The 23,023-nt window shown below is 43.6% G+C and overlaps 1 protein-coding gene across 1 annotated transcript; it reads left to right on the forward strand.

Moving 5' to 3' along the window:
- Positions 1–6,935: 6,935 nt before the first annotated feature.
- Positions 6,936–22,453, forward strand: TCTN1 (tectonic family member 1). Its single transcript, XM_086473975.1, has 15 exons — positions 6,936–7,110; positions 9,476–9,596; positions 11,654–11,784; positions 12,544–12,710; positions 13,119–13,206; positions 14,095–14,204; positions 17,242–17,262; positions 17,667–17,792; positions 18,385–18,510; positions 18,893–18,975; positions 19,320–19,460; positions 19,757–19,913; positions 20,903–21,028; positions 21,381–21,525; positions 22,425–22,453. The coding sequence occupies exons 1-14, from the start codon at positions 6,936–6,938 to the stop codon at positions 21,522–21,524; spliced, it is 1,716 nt and encodes a 571-aa protein (XP_086330101.1). The 3' UTR covers position 21,525; positions 22,425–22,453.
- Positions 22,454–23,023: the final 570 nt, after the last annotated feature.

Below are 23,023 nucleotides of genomic sequence, written 5' to 3' on the forward strand. Positions count from 1 at the left end.
TCCTGTTTTCCCCGGCGGGGTGCAGTTAAGGCGAGCGCCAGCTCACTACGGCGCGTGATGTTTGTGTGGTTTCTGTGGAAATCCATGAAAGTGCGGAGCGTTCATTTCGGGTGAGGGGCGTGAAATGCCAAACAAAACCCTCACAAGAAGGCCGCAGTACACAGTCATCACACAAAAACCCACTAAAATTACTTTAATTGCAGGTGGGCATGATACAAAGGCAGCGAGCCGGCAGCTTTCAGGTGTCCCCCTGGACAACTTCAAAGATACCGACAACTTCAAGGCGTCCATGCTTGTTCAAAAAGACCCAGTTCCCAACCTGTAGCTCGGTTTTCTGCACCACTCGCGGGCATGCAAAGCGGCCTGCCCCTCTGGAAGCCCCTCACAGGCAGCTCTGCACAATGGGCGCAGATTCGGTTAATGCCTCCGCATACGCGACGTGGAACGAGGCGGCTGCTGCGTTCTATCATCCAAAATATGTAAATAACAAAAACAATAGAGGGGTGTAAATAAAGCAGAGGAGGGTGTGAAACCTGAACCCCAAGCTGACTGCAGTGAAAGGAAGAGCTGTGCGGCGTGCTTCACGGACCCAACCCACGGGGAACATTGTTGAAGCACGTCATTATAAAAGCATTAAGAGACGGCAGGCATTTCACTCGCTGCGTATCTTGACAGGGACAATATTCCTCCCCTTTAAATTGCTAAAGGCTTAAGCAATGCATGAAAATTTTCCGCCTAAAGCTGAAATTGTATCCAAACTGATTAAAAGGTTCATCTGCCCATTAGAACAGGGAGAAGAAAAGTTCAGGGAACACAAACCAGCAGCCCAGGCCCAGCCTTGTGAGTTAAGAAAGCGCCGTGTAGCTGAATTTGCCAACGTGCTGGAGATAAGGGTGTGCTGCTGCCAAGGCCCATCGGGGTGTGTGAGATGACAAACAGCACCGACAAGGTGGCTCTCAGCACCGAGCGTTGCTGCCTCACCCCCTCCTGTATCTCCAGCAGGAAAGGGAAGCGCATATTTTCAGAGTTTCCCCCACAGAGTCATTCTTTCCCTCCCCTCATTCTTCCTCCTTCTTGCCCAGGTCACTTCTAGGCCAAGTCCAGCCTGGCCTAAGCCCTTTTTCTTCAACGCAGGAGATTTCACGACCGCCTCCGGTGCCAGGGTGCCCTCAGGCAGCTCTGGTTAGTGCCAAGTGATCTGTCCTGCAGCGGCTGGGTGCGCATCGCTGCTCAGCCTGTGACTCCCACCCCGCTTACCCCTACACCCGAGTTTCGGGCCTCCTCGCAGCGTGTTTCCCGGAGCGAGATGGGACGCGCTCTGTCCCGCTTTGCCCATCAGCCCCGGCTCCCCAGTCCAGAAACTCCGTGGGAGCGCGGCGCTTGGCAGAGCACGACTCGGTGTTTCGGTGAGGGCTCCAAGCCCACACTGTGAGCAGTTCATACTCCTCCAGCCCCGGTCACCCCCTCCAGTCTGCCCAGAAGGAAGACCACATCATTTACGTGATAATGAGTAACCTTTGCTGAACTCCTTCACTCCTGCACGGTGCCACTGTACCCAGATGAAAAACTGCTGTTGGTTTTCATTCAGAGGATCACTCGGCTCCTGTGAGACAAAAAACAACCATTTTTAATGAAATAGGACAGTTTCAGTACCAGTCCTGACAGATCTCCCTGTAAATCCCCCCCCCAGTACATGCCCTGTTGTTTCACCCAGTATTATTCTTGTACCCTGAGGGTCGATATCCTGCCAAGGGAGATTTGTTTAAAATTCTCGCACAAATTTGGCACAAAAACTGGGGCAAAGGGCATCCCCCTGGTTACTGCAGCTGGGTGGAATCTTCCCACCTCAAAGTCCAAGATCCATTTACATCAGTTCATTTAAGCTGCAAAACAAAACAAACTCTTCCTGCTAGGCTTGCTCAGACAGACTAATAAATGCAACGGGGAGCTGTACAATGTCATCAACTGCTGAAGGCACGAGCAGTTTTTCAGCTTGTATTAAGACTGATTCACTTGTAGCTGACGTCAATTCTCTCTCCCTGGTATCTTAGCCTGGGGATTGGAGTGTGATAAATATTACCTGTAATGCCATCTGCTGTACAGAGACAGCCCAGGCTTCTCACGATTTACTGATGTGCTAGCGTTGCGCCAGACCAGAATGCAGTTTATTTCAGCCTGATTTGACTTTGTTTTGACTCTAATCAAAAATGCCTGCCCACTTGAGTTTTTAAAGTGATCTGTCATAGAGCCAAGCCGATGTTTGCCTTGAAAAGACGAAGACGTTCAGACCGCACAGCTGCCATCCAACAGAAAACTAACGTGAAAAGGCCCATACCAGACTTCTCCACAGGGAAGAGTCAAGAGAAGATGCAGAGTCAGAACAGCACCAGCTCAGGATGGGGAACTAGGACCTCTCCCAAATCCTAGCTGTCTGAAATCCTGGAGAACTGATTTATTTTGTGCCTCAGTTTCTCCCTCAATTCCTTTAGAACCTCACCCAAGTCATCCAGCCTCTCTATAAACTACAAAATACTGTAGGTTAATGGTGACTCTGACTTTTGGTAAAATTGTTTTTGAATGGCATTGAGCTGACAACACGTATTTAGATGAAGTAATGCACATACAAAACTGTTTCCTCTTAGGATTTTCTCCTCATTTTAAAAAAAATAAATTAAAGTAACAGGAATTATACCACTTTCTAGAGAAGCTCTTTCAGAACAGTAGCTCTGTGGAGCATTTTTTATTACTAAAAACTTCCTAATGCTAAAACTTGAGTCACTTACAGGCCTCGTATATGGTGTGTTCAGAAAGAGCAGCACATGTTCAGCCAACCAATAGCCTGAACACTGCATCCATCAGGGTTATTAAGTTAATTCTACTCTGAGTTAGTTTAGATGTCAAAAAATAACATAAATAAACTGTTTAATCAAAAGGATCTATGTCCACGGGTGGGACTTCTGTCATTGTCTTGCTGTAGAGAAACATGTTGACTTGGCCCAGTTCACTGACTTAGATTTGCAGGACAGATACTGGTGGGCTATTCTGCAAACTCTAGTGTCTTTTGTTCCGATGAGCAGCAACAATTTCAGATGTGTAAAAGTAATTAAATTATTTAAATCTCAAGTCATTTTAAAAGGGAAGGGCTGTGGTGAAAGTTACATAGTTAAAAATTTAAATTTAACTGAATTATTCAAATAAGCTCGGATGAGAGAAAGTGAAACATAAGTAGTGCTTTTTGCTTAGTCTTTAGCGTTTCATAAAAGACATCTGTGTTAGTTTTACTTGTGTTTATAATCAGTTACTTCCCCTGGTTTTACTGTACTTGATGGGACTCAATCCTGCCATGTTTGGATTGCAAACACCACCCTATAATGCTTAAATGCACATCCAAATCTTGCTGCTTAAAATAGAATTAAAATAGTAAACTAGTCAATCCCTTAACATGTTTTTAATAGACAGCAATCTACTGCATCTTAAACTGCTTCAATTTTCATTTTATGGGACCTCCCACAGTGCCCTTTTTAATTATTAATTAACTCCTGTTGACAGGATAAATTAAAGTCTCTGTGATGGAGAACATGCATTATTTATTAATGTCCTGATCTTGTCCTACACACTGGGGAGTTTGCTCTTGGGAACCTGCTTCACAAGTCTGACACAAGGGGGTTTTATGTTGGGGGGGGATTTTTCTAATTTTTTTTTTTTTTTTTACACTTGGATTTTGTCTTGTCTTCTCTGCATGACAAAGACTTTTTTTTTTTTTTTTTTTCCTATTTTCTTTATGTTTCTTTCTGCAGGGACTTTACTGACTGCATTCTCTTTGTGTGTACATATTTCTGGAGAGGCTGTGTGGCTTTATTGAACTATCACATCCTACAGTTAAGGAATTCAGAGTTGGTCACTTAAACATTAATAAAGAGGAAGCTGAAGTGACACAACAGCTATGTTCATCCTATTCTTCTTTTACAGCAAGTATTGGAGATGGGTTTCGGTGAACTGTTGGTCTGAGCAAAGCCCTGCCTTACTTTTGGGAAAAAAAGGAAAAAAGTAATGAGAAAACCAGATTAATTACATTATACTTTGCTATTGAACAGTTGCCCAGTTCTATTTTATTTCAGTGGTAGATGCAGTAAGAAATAATACCTCCTTATTCATCCAGCTCCTGCCCACATGCATTCAGGATGCAATCTGTGCTGGGGAATATCTCGCAGATCTCAGCAAGGCTTAGTTGTCATCTGGGAGCCTGGTCCCCTGTGCACCATCAGCTTTTGCAAAGTAATTCTGGATGCAAAAAGAATGTATTAAATTATATTTTCCCTGGTGCATTGTCAATAGCCCATTTTACCGACTTTAAATGCATCGGAAATGTGTCAGCTAATACTGAAGCACCCCTACTTGTTCATTACCCCATCTTATGGGGCTGAACAAGAAATACAGAAGACAGAACACGACCAAGGATGACAAACAACAAACTACACACCACTCCCCCTCCAAGCCTGCAAATAAATTGCAAGTTTCAAAATTTGCAGAACTTCTAGGTAGGAGAAACAGCTTCATCCTCGTTAACTGCCCGCATGGGAGATTAGTCAAGGAAGTTCAAGGGACCGTGAGCTCCCAAGTCAGCTTCACCCAGAGACACCTGATCTCACACATGTGGCAGCGAAGGAGAGAGCAGCCACGTGCTCAAACTATTCCTTCCTGCAGGCTTGCCTCTCCCAGCTGAGACAACCACCACAGCAATTAGAAGTAAAACTCCAAAATCTGTTTTACTTTCCCTCAAGCGAGAGGATGCAGGAACTTCACTCCGTCAGTAGTGACAAAAGAATTTGCCTTTTAACAGGCAGGAGAACAAGCCTTCGTCACGTAGGGGACTGCTCCCTGCCCAAGGCCTCCTTCTTCTTGAAGCCACAAGACTTGTAGCTCTGCTCGCTGCAAACAGATCCTTGGCTGCCGTCTGCACCCGGTGCCTATTGGCTGTAGGAAGCAAGGCCAAAGCCACCAGAGCTTTCAGAGCAGTGCAGCAGTTTGTCCTGGACATGGCTACGAATACGCAAATCTAAGCGAGAAAACTGGCCGAGACAGCCGTTTCCCTGCTGTGGGACAATGAAAGATACCGCTTTTTAGAGGTTCCCATGATTTTCTCCAAGTATAGGTACAGGCTGTCTTCTCTGGCTGCAGCCAGTCCTGGCACAGCCTTAGTGAGAAGCAGAAAGAAGGAGTCCTATGATGACATCTTTACAGCTACTTTTCAAAATGGAAGCGTACTTGAAGTTCCCGTTACTCAAGCCTGAAATAAACCCCAACTCTAGTAACATCATCTAGGAGACCTTCCTGAAAGGAAATGCATGAGTATTTCCAACTGAATCGAAGTAATCTCAGGAACAGCAAAGAAACAGAGACTAAACAGATCAGTTCTTCTTCCCCAAGGAAGACGGCAAATGCAGTAATGTTGGGTTACATTTAGCAGCAGGAATGCAGACTGGAGACCCAGGCGAGGCTGTCACTGCACCTAAGGCCTACCGAGGTCTGAGGAGTACTGGATTCTCACCTTCATGTCACCATGTCCTTAGAAGAACAAGGGCTTTCCAAGAGGAAGGATGACTCCGGGATTTTGCCACATGATGTGGAGCTATTTCAAATCCATCCTAAGTTACTATCTCTTTGCTAATATCAGATGCCCTTGGTAGCCTCGTAGCGGGCAAGGCAGACGCAGCCCATCTTGTGTAACTCACCAACACCTTTGTGACTAACCGGCTCTGGCGCAGCAGAGGACGGCACGAAGAAGCGACAAACATGCTGCGTGCACCGTGGAATTATTTCAGTTTTCAACAGGAGCTGGAACATCTCCAACGTGCTAAATCCGCCTGCCAGCACGAACTCCTGCTGTTCAGATGTTGTGACTGGCACGGAGAGCAGGCAAGTGTACTACATGAAAAGAGACCGTGCCCTCTCGTGGTCTTAAAGCTTTTGTCAGCCTCCCTTCAAGATAATGGGAATTAACCTGGTCAGGAAAATAAGAAACACTGTGAAACAATGTACTTGTCAGTTTGATGCAGGAACAAACGTGAAGTTCTTTTTGATCAGGTAACAAAACACAAACTTCAGCAAGTTTAATTTTAAAAAGTCACCTCTTGGTTGGAACTGCAGCACAGATGTTAAGATTTGTGAGATAAACGTAAGGAATAGTGCAAATTTGGCCATTCTCTAGCTCAGTTTTTCCAAATGAGCATAAAACTACCTGTATATGCCACTAACAAGATTAATTAATGAATATGCACACTGAGCATTAAGGACCCATGGCATTTTCAAAAGGAGAAATTGGTAAGACTTTAAAAATCAGTTTAAACAAAGCAGATTACTAAAAACAAAGTCACAAAAATATGCTAAACACAGGATTTTCTAGCTCACAACAGGCCACTCCCCACATTTGTTGGTATATGGCCTTCCAGCAGCATTTTTGCCCAAGCCATTTACATGGCTGACACTCAGCTTGCTATGCCTTAAAACTTTTCCTGAAGCCCACGGCTGGGTATCGAGGGGCTGCCGGCACCCGGATTCCCCCCGTTCCTGAAGGGGCTGGCTGGCACAAGCAGAGGCCTGAGACCACCATGACAGCAGCAGTGAGGCGAGCGGGGCAGCCCCACGGGAGGCCATGTCCGCCCAAAGGCCCGGTGTGCGGCCTCGCCCTAAGCCTCCCCGCGCCGAGGGAGGCTGAGGGCGGCGGGAGATGGTAGCCGGACACAGACCCAGCGCCGCCTCGCCAGGCCGCGGCCTGCCCCTCGCCGCCCGCCATGCTGCCCGCGGCGCCCCGCCCCCTTCCCATCGTGCCCCGCAGCCCCCTTGTTTCCCGTGAGGCCCCGGCGAGGGGCGCAACGCGCCCTTCCCGTGATGCTCCGCGCTCCCTAGTAACCGCGCCGTTGCTAAGGGCGGCCGCCATGGCGGCGGTGCTGAAGGTTGGGGCTCTCCTCCTTCTCCTCCTCCTGCTGCCGCTCCGGGCAGCAGAGCCGAGCGCGGAGCCTGCGGTCAGCGCGGCGGGCCCCGCAGCGTCACCGGAGACCCGCGCTGCCGCCCAGGCGGGGACCCGCAGCGGGCCGGCCCCGGTCACGGACGGTGGGTGCCCCGTGGGGCGGGGTCCGCGGGGCGCCGGCGGCTCTTCCCGGGCTGAGGGAAGCCCCGCTTGCGGCCTCTCTTGGGCCTCCTGTCGCCGCTGGGTCCTTGTCCCCCCGCCGGCTCCCACTGCAGCCACTCAGGGCTGGGACAGGCCCTGCTTCGCCCTGGGGTCCCCCGGGGCTGTGCTGCAGTGCTGCTCTTGTTATAATCAAGTTTGGATTTTGAATAGATCATTACTTTTCATTGATAACTAATTGCTTTTAATGAACGACTTAATTGCTTTAAGGAATAACTAACGCTTTGTATTAATGCAATCCGTTTACATTGTAGTAAGAAATATCCAAAACCTCACTTACGCTAAGAAACAACAGCTGCAGGCCTTACAAAGAAGGTCAAAGCTAAAGCTGCTGCTAATTGTGAAATTGTCCAGAACACAGAACAGGGAGACAGGTATAGGGAGTGAAAGTGCACATTCTTGGCATATCATCTTATGTGATGAAACCAGAGAAACTAAGAAATGTTAAGGTGAAGACCCTCACATCCTCCCCATTCTAATTTGTACATCAGAGATCTTGATCAGTAGGATAACCAGTGATTATATTAGTGTAGGAATACTAATAAAGTTAGTTAATAGGGTGGACCAATCATTGTAAATGTCAAAATTAATAGCGGGCATAACATGCACGCTTATGTTAAAATATGTTAAAGACCATGACTTTGCAGAAAAAGGGTATAAAATGCTGAATTTTTTTGTGTAACTTTGAAGCACGTCAGGTGGAGCTCTCCCAGCAGCCAGTGCTGCAATAAAGAAGTGCCTCTGCTTATCTGCAACTGTGTAGATAAGTTTGTCGTGATGGTGACCTTTCGTCAGCACTCTGAGCACCCCTCTCTAGCAGCGCCCCGCTCCAGCCCAGGCGTGGAGCCTCCTCAGAAAGGGGGGCTCAGCGGGCCCCGCACAGCCTTCGGGCACCGGCCGCGCCGATCCTGGCAGCACAGCCCTGAGAGGGGGCACCGGTGAAGGGCAGGTGCTGGTGCCCACCCAGCACCCTGCTCCGAGCCCGCGGGGCAGAGCCTGGCCTCGCAGAGGGCACCCGGACTCACCCTGGATGTGTTTGGAGAGCGCAGGGAGCTGGGCACGTACGCGGTTTGCCCCAAGACTCCTAATTTAACCCCGGCTCTGTGGATGTACAGCGGTGCTGTGGTGATATAGATCACAAATTTGTGTTACTGTGCTATCAGGTGTTGCCCACTGTCTTCTAATCGGCAGGTATACTTTTATTTAACTTTTGATTTCCCAGTGTTGTTGCCATCGGTTCAGCTTCCCTTGGTTACTTGCCAAATTAAACACGTCCTAGTGCATGTTTCCTTAGGGAAAAGAGACTTAAATCCCTGATCTCAGAAACATAACCGTGCCATCTAGTCATCCATGTTTAAACTTCTCTTGTTTACAAGGTGAACTAAGGATTCCAGTGCTGACAGAACAGTCAGGACTTCTGAGGTTCCAGGAAATACCTGGATACTGTTCAGATGGTCAGAGAGCATCCAGGGGGCTGTAGAGAAATGGACAACAGTCAAGTTCAAAGAAAAGAAGCAGTAGTTATGAAAACGAGCGTTCTTTGAATGCCTTGCCTACAGAGTGCTGGTTTTCATTGTCTACATTCTGTACTATTCTTTAGATTTATTATTGAAAAGCAACTCTCCTAAACAGTTCAGTAGAGTAATACCTGTTCTTTGAATTCATAAACTTGAACACCTAAGAGTGTTTTAAGAATTTGCCAAATGTATTTTATTGAGACAGTTTACGGTATTGCTAGCAATTACCTTTTGTATTATTACAGTATTTCACAGTATCTAAAGACAGACAGAACAATTTCAAAGTCAGCTATGTTGGCACATCAGGAAAGTGTATTACTGGACCCTGGGACATGCTGAATACTTGTAAACTTCTCGCTGCTCTGTCAAAATGGTTTTGATAATTTTTTTTTCCCCAATAAGCTGAAACAAGTAGATAAGCATACCTGGTTTGTATCTTTTTTTTTTTTTTTTTTTTTCCCTCTGCAGAGCTGAGTATATTTTCATAACTTCAAAATTCCTATTAACTCAAGTTGCTTTTTGGTTTCACAGGGAACACACCATTGGATTTTAGTGTGCCCTTGGTTTTGTTATTGTGTTCCAAATAGATTTGCTAAGTAGCAGAAAAGATGGCTTTTAAAAATGACTTAAAAAAAAAAAAAAAGCACGTGAATTTGGCTATAGACTTTTGACCATTGTCAAAAGTAAGGCGAGGTGAAAAAGGAAAGTGTTGTGGAACATGCTGTAACGTGTGAAGTTCCAATTCTCATTCTAATTTAAATCTCTCCTCCAGTTGCCAAGCTGTGTGTGTGTGATCTGCTGGTGGCACAGTGCGATGTGAATTGCTGCTGTGACCCCGATTGCAGCGCGGACGATTTCAGCCTCTTTACTACGTGTTCAGTTCCTGTTGTCACGTAAGTGGATCAATAGCTCTGTGAAATACAAGACCCTGTTTTATTTGCTGCAGGCGTTTGTAAGGGCTCTGTCCTTGCCTCTTACTAGTTCCTAACCCACCCCAACTCCTGCCATCCCAGCTCCTGCCTACCCTTTCACCAGTCCTTCCTGCACTAGGCCAGTAAACTTTTGGCCCCAACCAGGCAGAACAGCAAATTGCCCCCTTCCCCGTTTCTCTTTCACTTATTCCCTCTCCAAAACCCACGCTCCTTGCTTTCCTCCTCTTTCACTGTGCTCCTGTCTGTGGGCACTTAGGTGGTGGTGCCTTGTGTTGGGGGGAGAATAACGTGTCTTTAGGCTTTCATCAGTATAATGCAGTGTCTGGAAGTTAAGAACACCGATACCATGGGACCATCTGGCCACCTCTGTGGGTCATCAGCAGGTTATCAGTAACCTCTTTCCTTACGGTTTATGATACCAGCTAGAAACTTGATCAACTCAGGGCTTAACAAAGTCATGTGAGCATTGTTCTGATCCTAGTTGGACAAGCCAGCGTCCCAACCTGCTGCCCCTCTGCCAGTCTGTCACACTACAAACAGTGAACTGTGACCTATCAATACAGTAACGCCGATAGCTGTTTCTTTGCTGTTTACTGTTTGTCTGAAAACACCTTCACCCAATTCCATCTTCTCGAAAAGGAGTTAAAAAAGCTCACTTCAAAATTGTAATGTAAAACGTCTCTTGGTGACCTCGCAGAACAATAAGTGCAGCTCTTCAGCCCACCTTCTGTATAAATTATGCCAGTCTGAACACTGGGGTTTATTCTTGGTGCTTGGAAATTTGCATTAGCAGTCATGCCAGACTGGTTTCTTACTGTTCTTGCACACAATGACTACTGCTACCCATTTATAGATATTTATATATATCAGAGAGGTCTAATCAACGCCTTCCTGAGTGACAGTTTAATTGTCTCAGGTGATTGTTCTGGCTTTGTCAGCTAGAAATGCATAAAATGAAGTTGTGTTTCTTTTCCCAAATTCTTTTATGTAAAATGAACATTTTGCATGAAAATCCATGGGATTTTCAATGACTCCAAGTATTGTGGATCTCATTATTTACATCTAGATTTGTATACATTTGCATAACGGTGTTAGTTACTGAAAGGGTTTGACTGATCACAAGTAAGAGGCGATGTGGCCTCTGAAACAGCAGAAAAAGGGCGTTTGATTTCTGATGTGCTCCTGCTAACAAATGGTTCACCTCATGGAAAAGTTTAACTCCCTGCTTAAAAAGTCATTTCTAAAAGTCATTTCACTTCTTCACTCTCTGCCCTTGACTGCTCTAACCCTGCCTAAGTACCGGTTTCACAGGGATCATCACTTGTATTTCTGGCATGTGGGACACACCAGAGCTGTTCCGAGTAGGAGCTGGCACGTTCGCTGTGCAGCCTACTGCAGTTCTGGGCTGTTGTTGATGGACCCATGGCACATCTACAAACACTTCTCCCAAACTGGGTGGCTTTTTCCACTTCCCTGTTTCTCACTCTTGACATTTCCTTTACATGCATCTCAAGTAGGACTTCCCCCCCCGCCAGCACACAATATTATTCTAATATTCACAAAACTGACCTTTTTTCTGGCCTACATGCCATCAGGTTACCCTAAAGGTCATATTTCCCACTTGTGTTGTATAAATAAAAGTGCTTCCGAGCCGCTTACAGCCTGTCGTGCACCCTGTGTTTGTGGTGTCTCACACCATCTGGATCCCAGCCAGCTTGTCATTTTAGCTCTGATATTTACTGTCAGGATCTTCCCTTCCCCCCGGTCTGTCTCTGACCTTTCTTCATGTTGCTGCTCACGGTTTCCTCTGCTAGAGAAAACATGCTGGAGAATTATTTTATTTATTACTAAGCATGCCCTACAAAACACAATGAACCTGCTGAGGAGGCACAACTGCTATACAAATTGTGTTAAAACAAGTAATCTCGAGTGCTTTTTTTGATGCTGCCTCAATACATGAAAAGAACTTTAAATGCTAACTTCTAGTGGGTTATTGATTTTATTATTATTGTTTGCAGAGGTGACAGCAATCTTTGTAGTCAGAAAGCTGCTGTGTATTCACTTGATGTTGAAGCAAATCCACCAGAACGGATATTTAAATTAATTGACCAAGTCAATCCCAGTGTTTTCTGCATTCATGCTACAAACTGTAAGTAGCATTGTTGCCAATACTAAGCATCGTGCTGTTACCTTTGTAAGCTCTTTAGGTACCAGAAACAAACTAAAATTAAAAGTAACTAAACCTCTCAGAGAACTGGTTATTCTCTGTGCTCACAGTCCTTATGTTGTGATGCTTTCACCTGTGAAACAATGGAGTTAAAACAGCTCATGCTCTCTTAGTCTTCCCTGTTGGAAAAAAAAAAAATTGTTGTTTGGTTGGTTTTGGTTTTTTTTTTTGTAAATAATTTACCATCCTAAATAAATCACATTTAAACTTGTCTCATGGGAAACTGTCTCCTTCCTGAGCTGTTACTGTAAGTGTGTAATAGGCCCCAGTGGTACAAGTCCTTTATGGCCAGCTTTGACGGGATTCGTAGGGAGGTAACAAGTGATCAATACTGTGTTCTCGTAATTTAATTCTGACTCTGCAGTAGTCATCCGAATACTTAGCATGGAAACTCTAGACATTAATTGACATGTCTCTGTTTTGGAACACCAGATGCTGTTAGAAACCATGATTTTGAAAGAAAAGGACTTGCCTGTTCCCTTAAGTTTGTGCTTTCATGGATCTCGGTGAAATGGTGGATTAAGATACTACCTATCTTGAAAGGGAAAGCTTAAAGAAAAGCTGTGTGGATGCTTTTCTGTAACTGAGTCTTTAACAACTGTAGAAAGACAAATTGTTACTAAATACTGTTTCTGTATCTTTTAGCCTAAAAGTTATCTCATTCTTTAAATGTTTTGACAGATAAACAAGCACTTTCCTTCAGTTCCCCTGAAATGCCTACTCCTGAAAATTTTGATCGGTTGCTTAAACAGTTTGGAAGTGCTTCTTTCAGTGCTGAGCCTGACAGCTGGAATACGAACACAGATGCTCAAAGTCCTTCTGATGCGAATGAAACTTACAGATACGAGGTAAATAATTTTCTGATTTGATTAGTATTAGATTGTTCCATAAAAGGACAAGTAAGCATTGTTTGCATCTGCTTTTGAAAAAAAGCAGTTCTGGAAAAGACAAACATTGTTTTGGTCTTTAAATATAAAAATGTAAAAATAAGAAATTTAGTATTTTGTGTTAGCTTACTTAAAAAGTGAACCAGATTTTTTTAAGATCTTTGAAAAATAAGTAGCAGTTTTGCTATTGTAAACATAAAGCTGTTAGCAGTGGCTGAAGAATTAATGCACAAAGTAGCATACAGTGTTGACGTACATGATGGAAATAAGTACTTCTTTTATTCAGATTTATTGCTAATACAAATGCTCTGAACCTTTCCATGGACTGAAACACGCCTTTATACTTGAATATGTTGTTTTATTTGGCAGTATGGCGTTCCTATACAGACAGCAGATGCATTTCTAAGACTACCCAGTCCTGTTGTCTCCTCTTGGTGCTCTGATGCAAATCCTGCAGGTTAGAAAATGTGTTTGAATTCCAGTTTGTTTGCTTTAGAGTATTCTGCTCTGACTTGAGCTTAATCAGTCACTAAATTGGCACACACGCAAATGTAAATTCAGATAAGGATTCAAGAACAAATGTTTTTCAAATAGCTTCTGTTTCTCTGGGGTTTTTTTAGACATAGATTGGAAGTTGCATTGCATCTGTATTAAACATTCAGTGCAAATCCTTGAGAGTCTTGTTAATGTGTTGTTTATCCAGCAATAAGACATCCTATTTGGCATAATTGATTTAATAAAATAGTACAAGGGTGACACCACGAGGGAAGAGGCTATTACACAAAGCAAGACCTAACTGGGCAGCCTTTGTAAGGTGTGCCTCTGGTATAATGAGGTTCCTTTCACAGCCTGAATGCAAGTCAGACTTGCAGGCTTGAGCCCTACATTTTAACCTTTCACACAGTTTCCTGAAAATCTGCAGAAGGAGAAAAAAAAAACAAACAACAAAACACACAACCACAACCAAACTACACACCTGTGTTTTCCAAAACTCACTGTTATTATTAAACATGGTATAATAACAGTCATGATGATGTCTCTAGGAAAACTAAAGTCTCCTGTGAAAGAAAAAAGCCCCCAAATCCAAACTTATGAGATCTCAAAAATGAAGTCATAAATCTTCTAGCTTTTATTAAGCTTCTGTTGTTAAGAAGTAATATTTTGTCTCAGCATTTCTGGAGAATCTAAGAAAGTATCATTCTTTAAAGCTCACATAAAACCTTATCTGCAACAGAAATTACGTTTACTTTTGCTTGTACTTGAGGTTCTTACATTGTTTTTTATTTCTGCTTTTCATAATTACTCTTTAATTTCATTCAGTAATACTTTGTGACTTTTTTTCCAGGATTTTTAGTAAACCAGGCTACAAAATGCACTAGATCAGTAAGTGTGGAAAAATGTGGCAACATTCAAGCAATTAGTATGCTCTTCTATATCAACTCCAGCATTTTAGCCGTAAGTATGATTTGACACAGTCATAGAGCTGGTGGTTGATAGTGCATATCTCTTTGCATCTCCAGAATTAAGTAACTTCTATTTACTAAAGGATACGCTCGGTTTTATTTGGATTTTTAAATCATGTGCTGGGGAGAAAAAAAAAAGATCTTCTTGTGCCACACTTTTATACAGAAAGCCTTTGGAAATGCTTTTACTTCAAGCTTCAGTAACAGAAGCATTTGCTGTTCTCTGCTTAGCCAAAAAAAATAACGGTCTCAAAGAGAGAAGCTTGCGTCACTGAGCTAGTGCTTACTGCAGTGGCAGTAGTTTTATGCTTTTGTGGATGTTCAAGCTTTTCCAAGAAGCCTGTTATCAGAGTGCATAATTCTAAAAATACTGAGTTTTAAAGAGCTGCTAAACCTTTGTACTTACAGAAAAACCTGTAAAGTTTATTCCTCTGCATAGATACCTTTCCTACAAGCCTCGGTTCTTAACAGTGAGGTACTGCACACGCGTGCTAAGCCTTCCTTGTACTCCTCAAAGAACATGACCTTTACCCCACTGAGAGCAAATTCGTTTCTATCCAGCCTACTACCAAATCCAGTCTGTGGTTATTTTTCAAAGCTAAGCTTACTTTTTCATTCCTTTTTGAACTGCAGGATGATGTCTTATGTATAAATAACTCCCCTTTACAGATATTCAGGAAGACAAAGAAATCATGCATGCAAAATTGAAAGTGAAATACATAATACCTGATAGCTCCTTCCAGAAGCCAAAGGTCATCGCAAAACAGTGTGCTCTCCACCATTAAATTCTTTTTAATTTTTGTAATTATTTAGATTAATTTAATTAGTACTCTCCAGTGAGTGACCGCTTAAAGGCCCCTTCCAGTCTCCTCACAGGCTCCAAAGCTATCAACAGGAAAGGAAAGCCCACTGAGTAGTTCACGTTCTCACAGGTGGGATCGTTCTCCTGGTCCTTGAGGACCTCCTTGAAATCAGCAAAGGGTTGCTCACCTATGTTAGCTTTTGAGCATCCCACTGTGGAAGAGGTGGAGAAAACTCTGCCTCAGAAGGTCTTTGAGTGTTTCCACATGCACCCAAAGTTAGAGTTCTTGGGGGCTGCAGAACCAGAAAAGAAAAAGCACCCCTCAGAACAGGCTCCTGGCAGCTGAATGTTTTTGAATTAAAAGATGAATTCCCCTTCCTCACTACAGCAGTACGTAACACGTTACCCACGTGCCGCTTGCCAAGCACAACGGCCCAGCTCTGGAGAGGTCAGATTTCGGTCCAAAGTACATTGGGCATTCAGGGAAGATCAGATGCAAGAGCTGGAGAAGGCTGAAGAGGTGCTAGAGGTGGTCTGTAGGAAGCTCCCCTTCCCGAAGGGAGCTGAAGGTGGGATGTGGCAATAGAAAAGCGATGGGTATTGGGGGCAGAGTGGTCACAGGGCAGAGCAGGGAGCACTTCCAGTGCCAGCAGGTGGAGCTGCCAGCAAAAGAAATGGGAAAATACATCAACCCAGGGAGGCTGACTGGGAGCCCCCGGTGAGAGCGCTGGTACAGCGGTTCCTTCACAAAACCCTGCCTTCATGAGCCCATCCTCACCGCCGGGCTGGGCACCTTGAGTGATACGAAGGTCTTGGCAACCGTTGCGTTTAACCTCTGCTCTCTACCCTGGCCTGTCCAGCAGACCCGAGGGGCATTGGGGAGGTTTGGAACCCTCTGCCAAGATACTCATAACGTGATGCTTCACGCCATGGGTAGTGTGTAGCTGCTGAAGCCCCTCCTTGCCTCCCTGGCTAGTGGGAAGAGGAGTCGGTGGGAGGCAGCAGTGAGGCTGGAGTGCTGTCTGCCCCTGACCTACAGAAACATAATCCATCACCCCAGTCACAGATAAATAGAACTTTAGGAGCGGTGATCATTCCCTCTACCCTAGTCAGAAGCAGCATGCTTCCTTGAAGGATGAGTCTAATCTTTACGAGCACTTTAATTCGTGCAGCTCATTCTGATGGCTGAGCGGTACCTCAAGGTGTTGATATCGATATGTGACAACGTGTGACAGACTTTACCTGCATCACCTTCAGGTCTCCAGCTCATCAAAATGTGTTCTCTGCTGCGATGTTAGGCGAGCAGACCGGTCTTTGTGTCCTGTCATAATTCTGCAGAACTTGCTTCATGGTCAGACTCGCAATTTTTGGTCCCTTCCCAAAGATGTGAATCAAACACACATTGGGAAGTCACAAAAATAAAACTTGTGACAAAATGGTGCTCTATAGGAGTATTTTGCAGGCCTGATTGATGACATTTCTGCCTTGCCATGGAAATTTTCCAGTGGGGCAACTGCACATGTCCATGTGCTGTGTAACAACAAGAGGGATACTTGCTTCTCGTTTCTTTGGTTAGAGACCGTGAAACTATGGACTTGTTAACGTCAGAACAGGACAACAAAAGCTCCCCATTTCTTTGGGTACGAACAGCCTGGCAAACTTCCTAAATTGGCAGTCCGTGATTAATTACAAGCGGTTTTGCACAGATCTGCAGTAGGAACGATGTTCTCTGACGCCCTCAGTAGGCCAAACGATACGATGCACAGTGACAGTTGTGCCAAACTGAGATGCCTTTCTCGGGTCGCCTTGCTGATGCAAGGAAACGTTCAGTGGTTCTTAGTTCTGACTTGCAATAGGGTGCCCAAGGGAAACACTAGATTCATCTACTACTTATTGAGTGCACTGTGTAGTTATCATTGGGAGTGTTCTCAAAGCTAGACCTGATGGAAAAATTGGTGGAAGTCACTAAAATTTTCCAGTTACTGTCAGGGGAAGAAGAGGATTTGACAATAAGATTTTGCCTACTAGCCACAAAGAACAGCAGCTATTTTCACGCTACCTGGGTACAGCAGTGTCTATCCAATCACTTCCAAAATGTAAAAGTTGCTGTAACCATACAGAGTTAAATAGGCAAAGCCGTTGAGCCTTAAAGTGCTTTACTTAACTGCTACTTGTAATAGGTCCTACCCTTGCTGTTGTTTGAATTTGTTCTTTTATTCTTTTTTAGGTGCCAGAATCAAGTCAGATGGTAAGTATCCTTCTAGCTTAGTTGGTACGGCTGGGGGCAAAATTCTGACTCAGTTACAGTCAGTGGGAGTTTTTCACTGATTTCGTCAGAACAGGGACTTTATCCTTAATCTTTAAATCTAAACATTTCTATAATTTTCTATTGGTAATGATCCTTAGCAACTCCAAGATAATATGCTACCTGCAAACATTTAAGCCTGATGCATTCCCCCATCTAAAACTCTCTCTTTTTAAGTACCTCTCTCTAGTTACTTAAAAATAGAACCTTTTGTGGAAATTCAACAACACATGTAACATGGTAGTTGTTCAGAGCATTATTGACTGCTGTCTCTGTTATTGTATACAGAAAAAGCCAAAAATAATTATACACAATATTCAGAAATGACATGATTTTTTTTTTTTCAGGTTAATATTACTGTCCAGTCCGTAGTTGTGCAGTCTCTGAATGGAATGCGGACTTTGCTTAATGGTAGTGATGTCCTGAGGCTGCCTGTGATTTTGGATGAACTGTGCATAAATGTGGTTCTTGGGGTAGGTATGGCAGTTGTTTTCCTCCTCACGTTTGACAGAAAGCATGGATGCATCCATTCACTTCTGATTCACAAATTGCAAAGATGTGAGAAGGGCCTTGCACAGTTTCCATAGATTGTGACATCTCCAAAGCAAATGTGACAGGAGAAACGCTGACTTTGGGATAGAAGAGAATGTTTTGCAACAAGATAATAACTATATGCAACAGAACACGGAGACAGGACGAAATCCTTTTCTATTATTACTGTGTGTATACGACATAGCAGACAGTAACATCAGTTTAGAATCTATGTTATGCTTGGAAGAAGATGACTTCAGGCCCAGTGGTGGCAGAGGAACACACAGTGCAAATCATCTCATCTTTTCAACTTAAATAGAGGAACACTGGGCTTATGCTTAGAGATGCTTATCAAGAAGTCAGTTTTGAAGAGACTCCAGCCTCTAGAGGATATAATCGATCTCTACCATGCATTTGAGTGTTTCTTAAGCGAGAAAGAAAGAAAACAACACTGACATAGTTTAAAATTCCCTTTTTCTAGTTCATACTCTTATGTATTTGTTCTAATTAATATCTAAAACGTTTAATTTTCAGGTGAGTTATCACATTACATACACAGACGCAGGAGAAATAATAGAAGCAGCTGCTTCTTTTGTCTTGGGGGCAATTAACAAAGAAGCACTTTCCATACAGCAGAGCTTTGAAATCAGCTTTACTCAGGTAACTGCTGGAGATGTTACGGACGGCTTGTTGAAAGACATTTAATTACAAAACTTATTAAACTTGAATCAGAACAAATGTGAGCAGCAAGGTAAAATGTAACTTGCCCTGGATACACAAATGAGGCAGCATTTCAGAATTGGGCAATAAAGTCCTCCAAAGTCTGTTTTTCACATTGAGAAGAGTCATCTTGTGACTCTAACTGTATCCAGTGAAAGCAAAGCCTGCCCCAGTGTGAGAGAACTGTTACAGTCTCACAGAGCAGTCTTACTACTGCCATTGTTCAAGGCAGTTAATCATCCTAAAATAAGTGAAATATTTCTGTGTTTTCCAACCATTTCAGTGCAGGATAAGAACTAAAGACTGTACGTTTGCATTGCAGGTCAATACAACACCAGTTCCTCTCAGTGGTAATCCTGGTTATGTTGTTGGACTGCCTATAAGAGCGGGCTTCCGGCCACAAGGATATCCTTGCCCTGTTGAAATTTTGTTGGCAGCACTTGTTCTGGTCCATCTTCAAAACGCTTACGAGCACGGACATCTATAAAATATATCTGTTCTTTACCAAAAGTAAAAGTGTGCTTTTTTAGCTCTGTTTTAGAAGTAGCAAATGACTCAGTCCTGACTGCAATCTCCTGGGACTTCTTAATGAGGTAGATTTAGACCTTCATTGTGCACTCTAGTGCTTCTTCACAGTGTCAGAGGAGTCTTGAGCTATTATAGCATTTTCAGATATATTTTAAGGATATGATTAAGGACTGTTTCTTCATGATACACAAGTATTGAATTTCCCTTTAACTGTGTGTTACATCTGGCATTATCCAGAACACTAACAAATACAGTCAACTTACCATTCTGCAAAGTACATCCAGTCAGGACTGTCTGGCAGCACAGGGAGCCAGAACCCCGATATTATTTGGCTATAACATGATATCAGGTTGTAAGTTACGGTAAGAGGACATTTCTTTTTTTTTTTTTTTTTTTTTTCTATTTAGTGCTGTTTATGCTCTGACAACTCTTTTCATTAGGATCCGTTCAGGTCCTGGGACATTTATACTGCTGTAGGAGTATTTAATTATATATAAAAAAAGAGTCATTTAATTAACAGCGATCTTTCTCTTGAAAAGATTGTGTACATTAGCAACCGTAGCCAGAAGGCTTAAACAGTGCATGAGAGCAATGAGAAATTATTACTGTGCCAAACCAATGGATTTTGCTTTAATTATTTTTTTTTTTCTTCTGTGAGAATTACTGCAGCTATGAAATGCCAGCCTTTGGCTCAGACCCTCCTAGACTTACTGAAGGGACAAAGCTTTCCTGAATACGTGGCCTCATTTGGAAATTCTCAAGCCCAGGATGTACTCGACTGGGTGCTGATAACTCACCTCCACACCTCAGAACAGGTGGAAGTTACACCACTACCACCCCCCCCCCCCCCCCTTCACTCTTACTGTCCTCTCTCTCCTGAGATCTGTACCCATCCTGCAGCAGCAGTTCAGGCTTCTCAGACCTATGGGGGAAAAAAATATGCAGAAACAAACTGGAGGATAGTCCTCCTGGAACAATCACAAATGAGGAGTTTCACTCTTGCTGTAGAAGACAGGGTTTATTTTTAATCAAGCTGGTATCCAGGCACCTCAGTTATGGCTCAGGACAGTATCTTGGGTACAAAATGAAGCACAAGAGGTAAGGTTGAGAGTGAAGTAACAGAATCAGTGTTTCTCCTTGGTTATGCAGGTTAGAATAAGATAGCCAGAATCCTTGAAAGCACAGAAACAGTTGAGCCAAACACCGCATTTACTCTCGACACTGTCTGTACTAGCCCTTTTCCTCCCGATGCAGCACAGTCCCTGCTGTTGGTGGCAGGCAGCGCTGCTTGGTGTGTGCTGAATGACAGCACCCCCGCTGTGACACCTTGTATAGACCTTTCTTGCTTTTGCAACGAAACGGCAAGTGATTTCTGTAACCAGAAACTCAGCACTTCAAGAAGAAATACCTAAAAACATTTAAGACTGTAGGCTTCCAAATTCTGGCAGAGTTAAGGATTTTCTACTGACCCGGTGGTATTGCTGAAATAAGTCTTCCTACTAAAAAGAGCCAGCTCAGCACCACCAGTAAGAGCCAAAGTCCTGCCTGAGGTAGAACAGTCCTGCCTGAAGTGCAGATCCAGAGTCGGTTTGTCACCTCTGGAGGAAGGGCAGGGACACCCCTGAACCAAGGCTGCGAGCACCTGTGCTGCCTGCGCAGGCAGCAGTCCAGGGCCTGGAGTAGTTGCTCTGGTAACCTCCCAAACGAGCTTTCTGGGTTCATTCTGCCAGTTTAATGAGATAAATAATTAACGTGGTCACTCTTGTACGAGTCAGACAATGAGAGAACTTCTAACACTTTTCAGAGCTCATGCCAAATACCAGTATCGCTTGAAATAGAAGTGAAGTGGACTAAATACGGATCCCTAGTCAATCCACAAGCCAGAATAGTGAATGTCACAGCAACAATCAGTACCACCACATTGAAGCAGGTATGTAATTAAATTACAGGATTTAAGATAAAAAGAATGGCTTGTTTTGCTTAGGTCTCAGCTGTGTGACAGTGACCCAGTTAATCTCTTTATCTAAAGGTAACACCTCGTATCAGAATGTATTGCACCCAGCAGTTTCTGTTCCAACTCAAACACAACTGTGGGCTGCTTGCCAAAACACACTTCAATAAAAATCTGTACACCATTCATGAAAAGAAATGTGGAACTGTATATGAAAAAAAACACCACCCCAAACTTATTACAAATAACAGCTGAAATACAACCCAGTCCAAACAAAGCAGTCCTCCAAAGAGAAGACTGAAGCTAATGACCATTTGTATTTTCATTGCAGCTTTCCTCAGGAAGGGAAAGGACTATTCCTGTAACAAGTTCTGTCGTCTTCACTGACATTTCTTCACCTGCAGAGCCAGGCTATAAAGCTTGGCCCACCATTAATGCCAAGTTACCCTTTGATTTTTTCTTCCCATTTGTCTAAGGTAGGTATGCATTTAAAAAAAAAAAACCCAAAAAAAGGGCCGTATTTCTGCTTTTTAAGTCCAGTTCCTAAAGAAGTGAGGTTTATCAAGTCGCTGTGATTAGCCATCAGTTTCTTCTAAGTTGTAGACACACTGGGTTAAAACTGGCCAAGAGAGAAAGGCTGAGCCCTTGTGAGGGTTGTCAGAAGCTTAAGGGCAGAAAAGCCCCCACATTAAGTGGAAAGTTCCCAATTATACCTCTGCCGAGACGAAAAAAGTTGCCGTATGAACTCGGTGGTGGCTCTAGCTGCCCGGTCAGCACGGGTACAGCCACAAGCACAGAAGATGCTCCAAACTAGCACTAGTCTGAGCTGCCTGCCTGGCAGCGTGGGGGCAGGAGGGGAAGGGAAGACCACAGGGACGCAGTAAAGCTCTGTGGGAAACTAGGTTTCATTGTTCTGTGAACATCAGGGCTAAATTGTTAATTAAAGTAATCATGTGCTATTAGATAAGGCCTCTGCTTTATCTGTTTTCATAGATGAATAAGCCACATATTTCTAGCTATTTTTTCCAAGCCACTAATTAATTACCATTCTTAAAAAATCCGAACAGTTAAGTGATGCTTTCAGAAAAGCTCTGTGACCCTTCCAGCCAACCCTGGCTGAAATCAACTGCAGACACCTGCTACAGTCAACACCTTTCAGAAATCCAACTTCTTGAATCTTTCTCTTCACCTATAAAATAGTCTCTCCACATGGACCTTCTAGTACCTGAAAAAGTTCACGTTGTGTTCAAACACCAGCCTGGTCCATCAGAATATGCTTTTTAATGGCTTTTCTGGAGTCTAACTGTTCCCAGCAGTCCACTCACCTACCTCTGTTCTTACATATTCTAATTCTTTTAATGTGTTGATTTATCAGCTGTGGAAACAAAGAAATTTGTAGCCCAGCGGGCTGCAAACCAACACTTAAAATGGAAGAAAGAGGAGAGAATGCAGTCTCCGAACTCAAGTCTGCTGTTGGGGACAAGGCATTGTTTGACGTAAGACGGCACACGTTTGCCTCTGTTTTGGTGCTGATTTGATTGTCAACGAAAGGAGTGGTATGTTGGTATTTTTGAAATGGATGTTATATAAATAACAGAGTGGCACAAGCAGCAACAGAAATGGGGAAACTACCAACAATGGGAAAAGAATGGTTGGCAAAGAGCAGCTGTACTAACGACGAATGGTCAGCTTGGAGAGGAGAAACGACCTTCTCGGCCTGGGTTCTTGTCATTCGCACTGCAAGTTTCTACAAGACATCGCAAGCAAAGAACATCATCACAGAAAAATGAAATTATTTAAAATAAGTGTTACTTTCATGGGTGTACAGCTTGTAGAGATGTGTCTTTATTAAATTATTTTGCAGTTTTGACTGTACAACCGTACAAGTAAGGTCTTATGAAATCCCTGTTTACAGGCAGTACGCATGGTTAATTTTCCAGCAAAACTACTTTTGCAATCCCAAGATCTAATCAA

This window comes from Leptosomus discolor, chromosome 16 (genome assembly GCF_034619465.1).
Source record: "Leptosomus discolor isolate bLepDis1 chromosome 16, bLepDis1.hap2, whole genome shotgun sequence".
Taxonomy (NCBI): Eukaryota; Metazoa; Chordata; class Aves; order Leptosomiformes; family Leptosomidae; genus Leptosomus; species Leptosomus discolor.

Bases quoted from the DNA above. Each gene is read 5' to 3' on its own strand.
- TCTN1 (XM_086473975.1), top strand. From the start codon at position 6,936: ATGGCGGCGGTGCTGAAGGTTGGGGCTCTCCTCCTTCTCCTCCTCCTG. The intron at 18,511-18,892 runs GTAACTGCTGGA...TTTGCATTGCAG, and splicing joins TTGAAATCAGCTTTACTCAG to GTCAATACAACACCAGTTCC. The intron at 21,029-21,380 runs GTATGTAATTAA...TTTTCATTGCAG, and splicing joins GTACCACCACATTGAAGCAG to CTTTCCTCAGGAAGGGAAAG.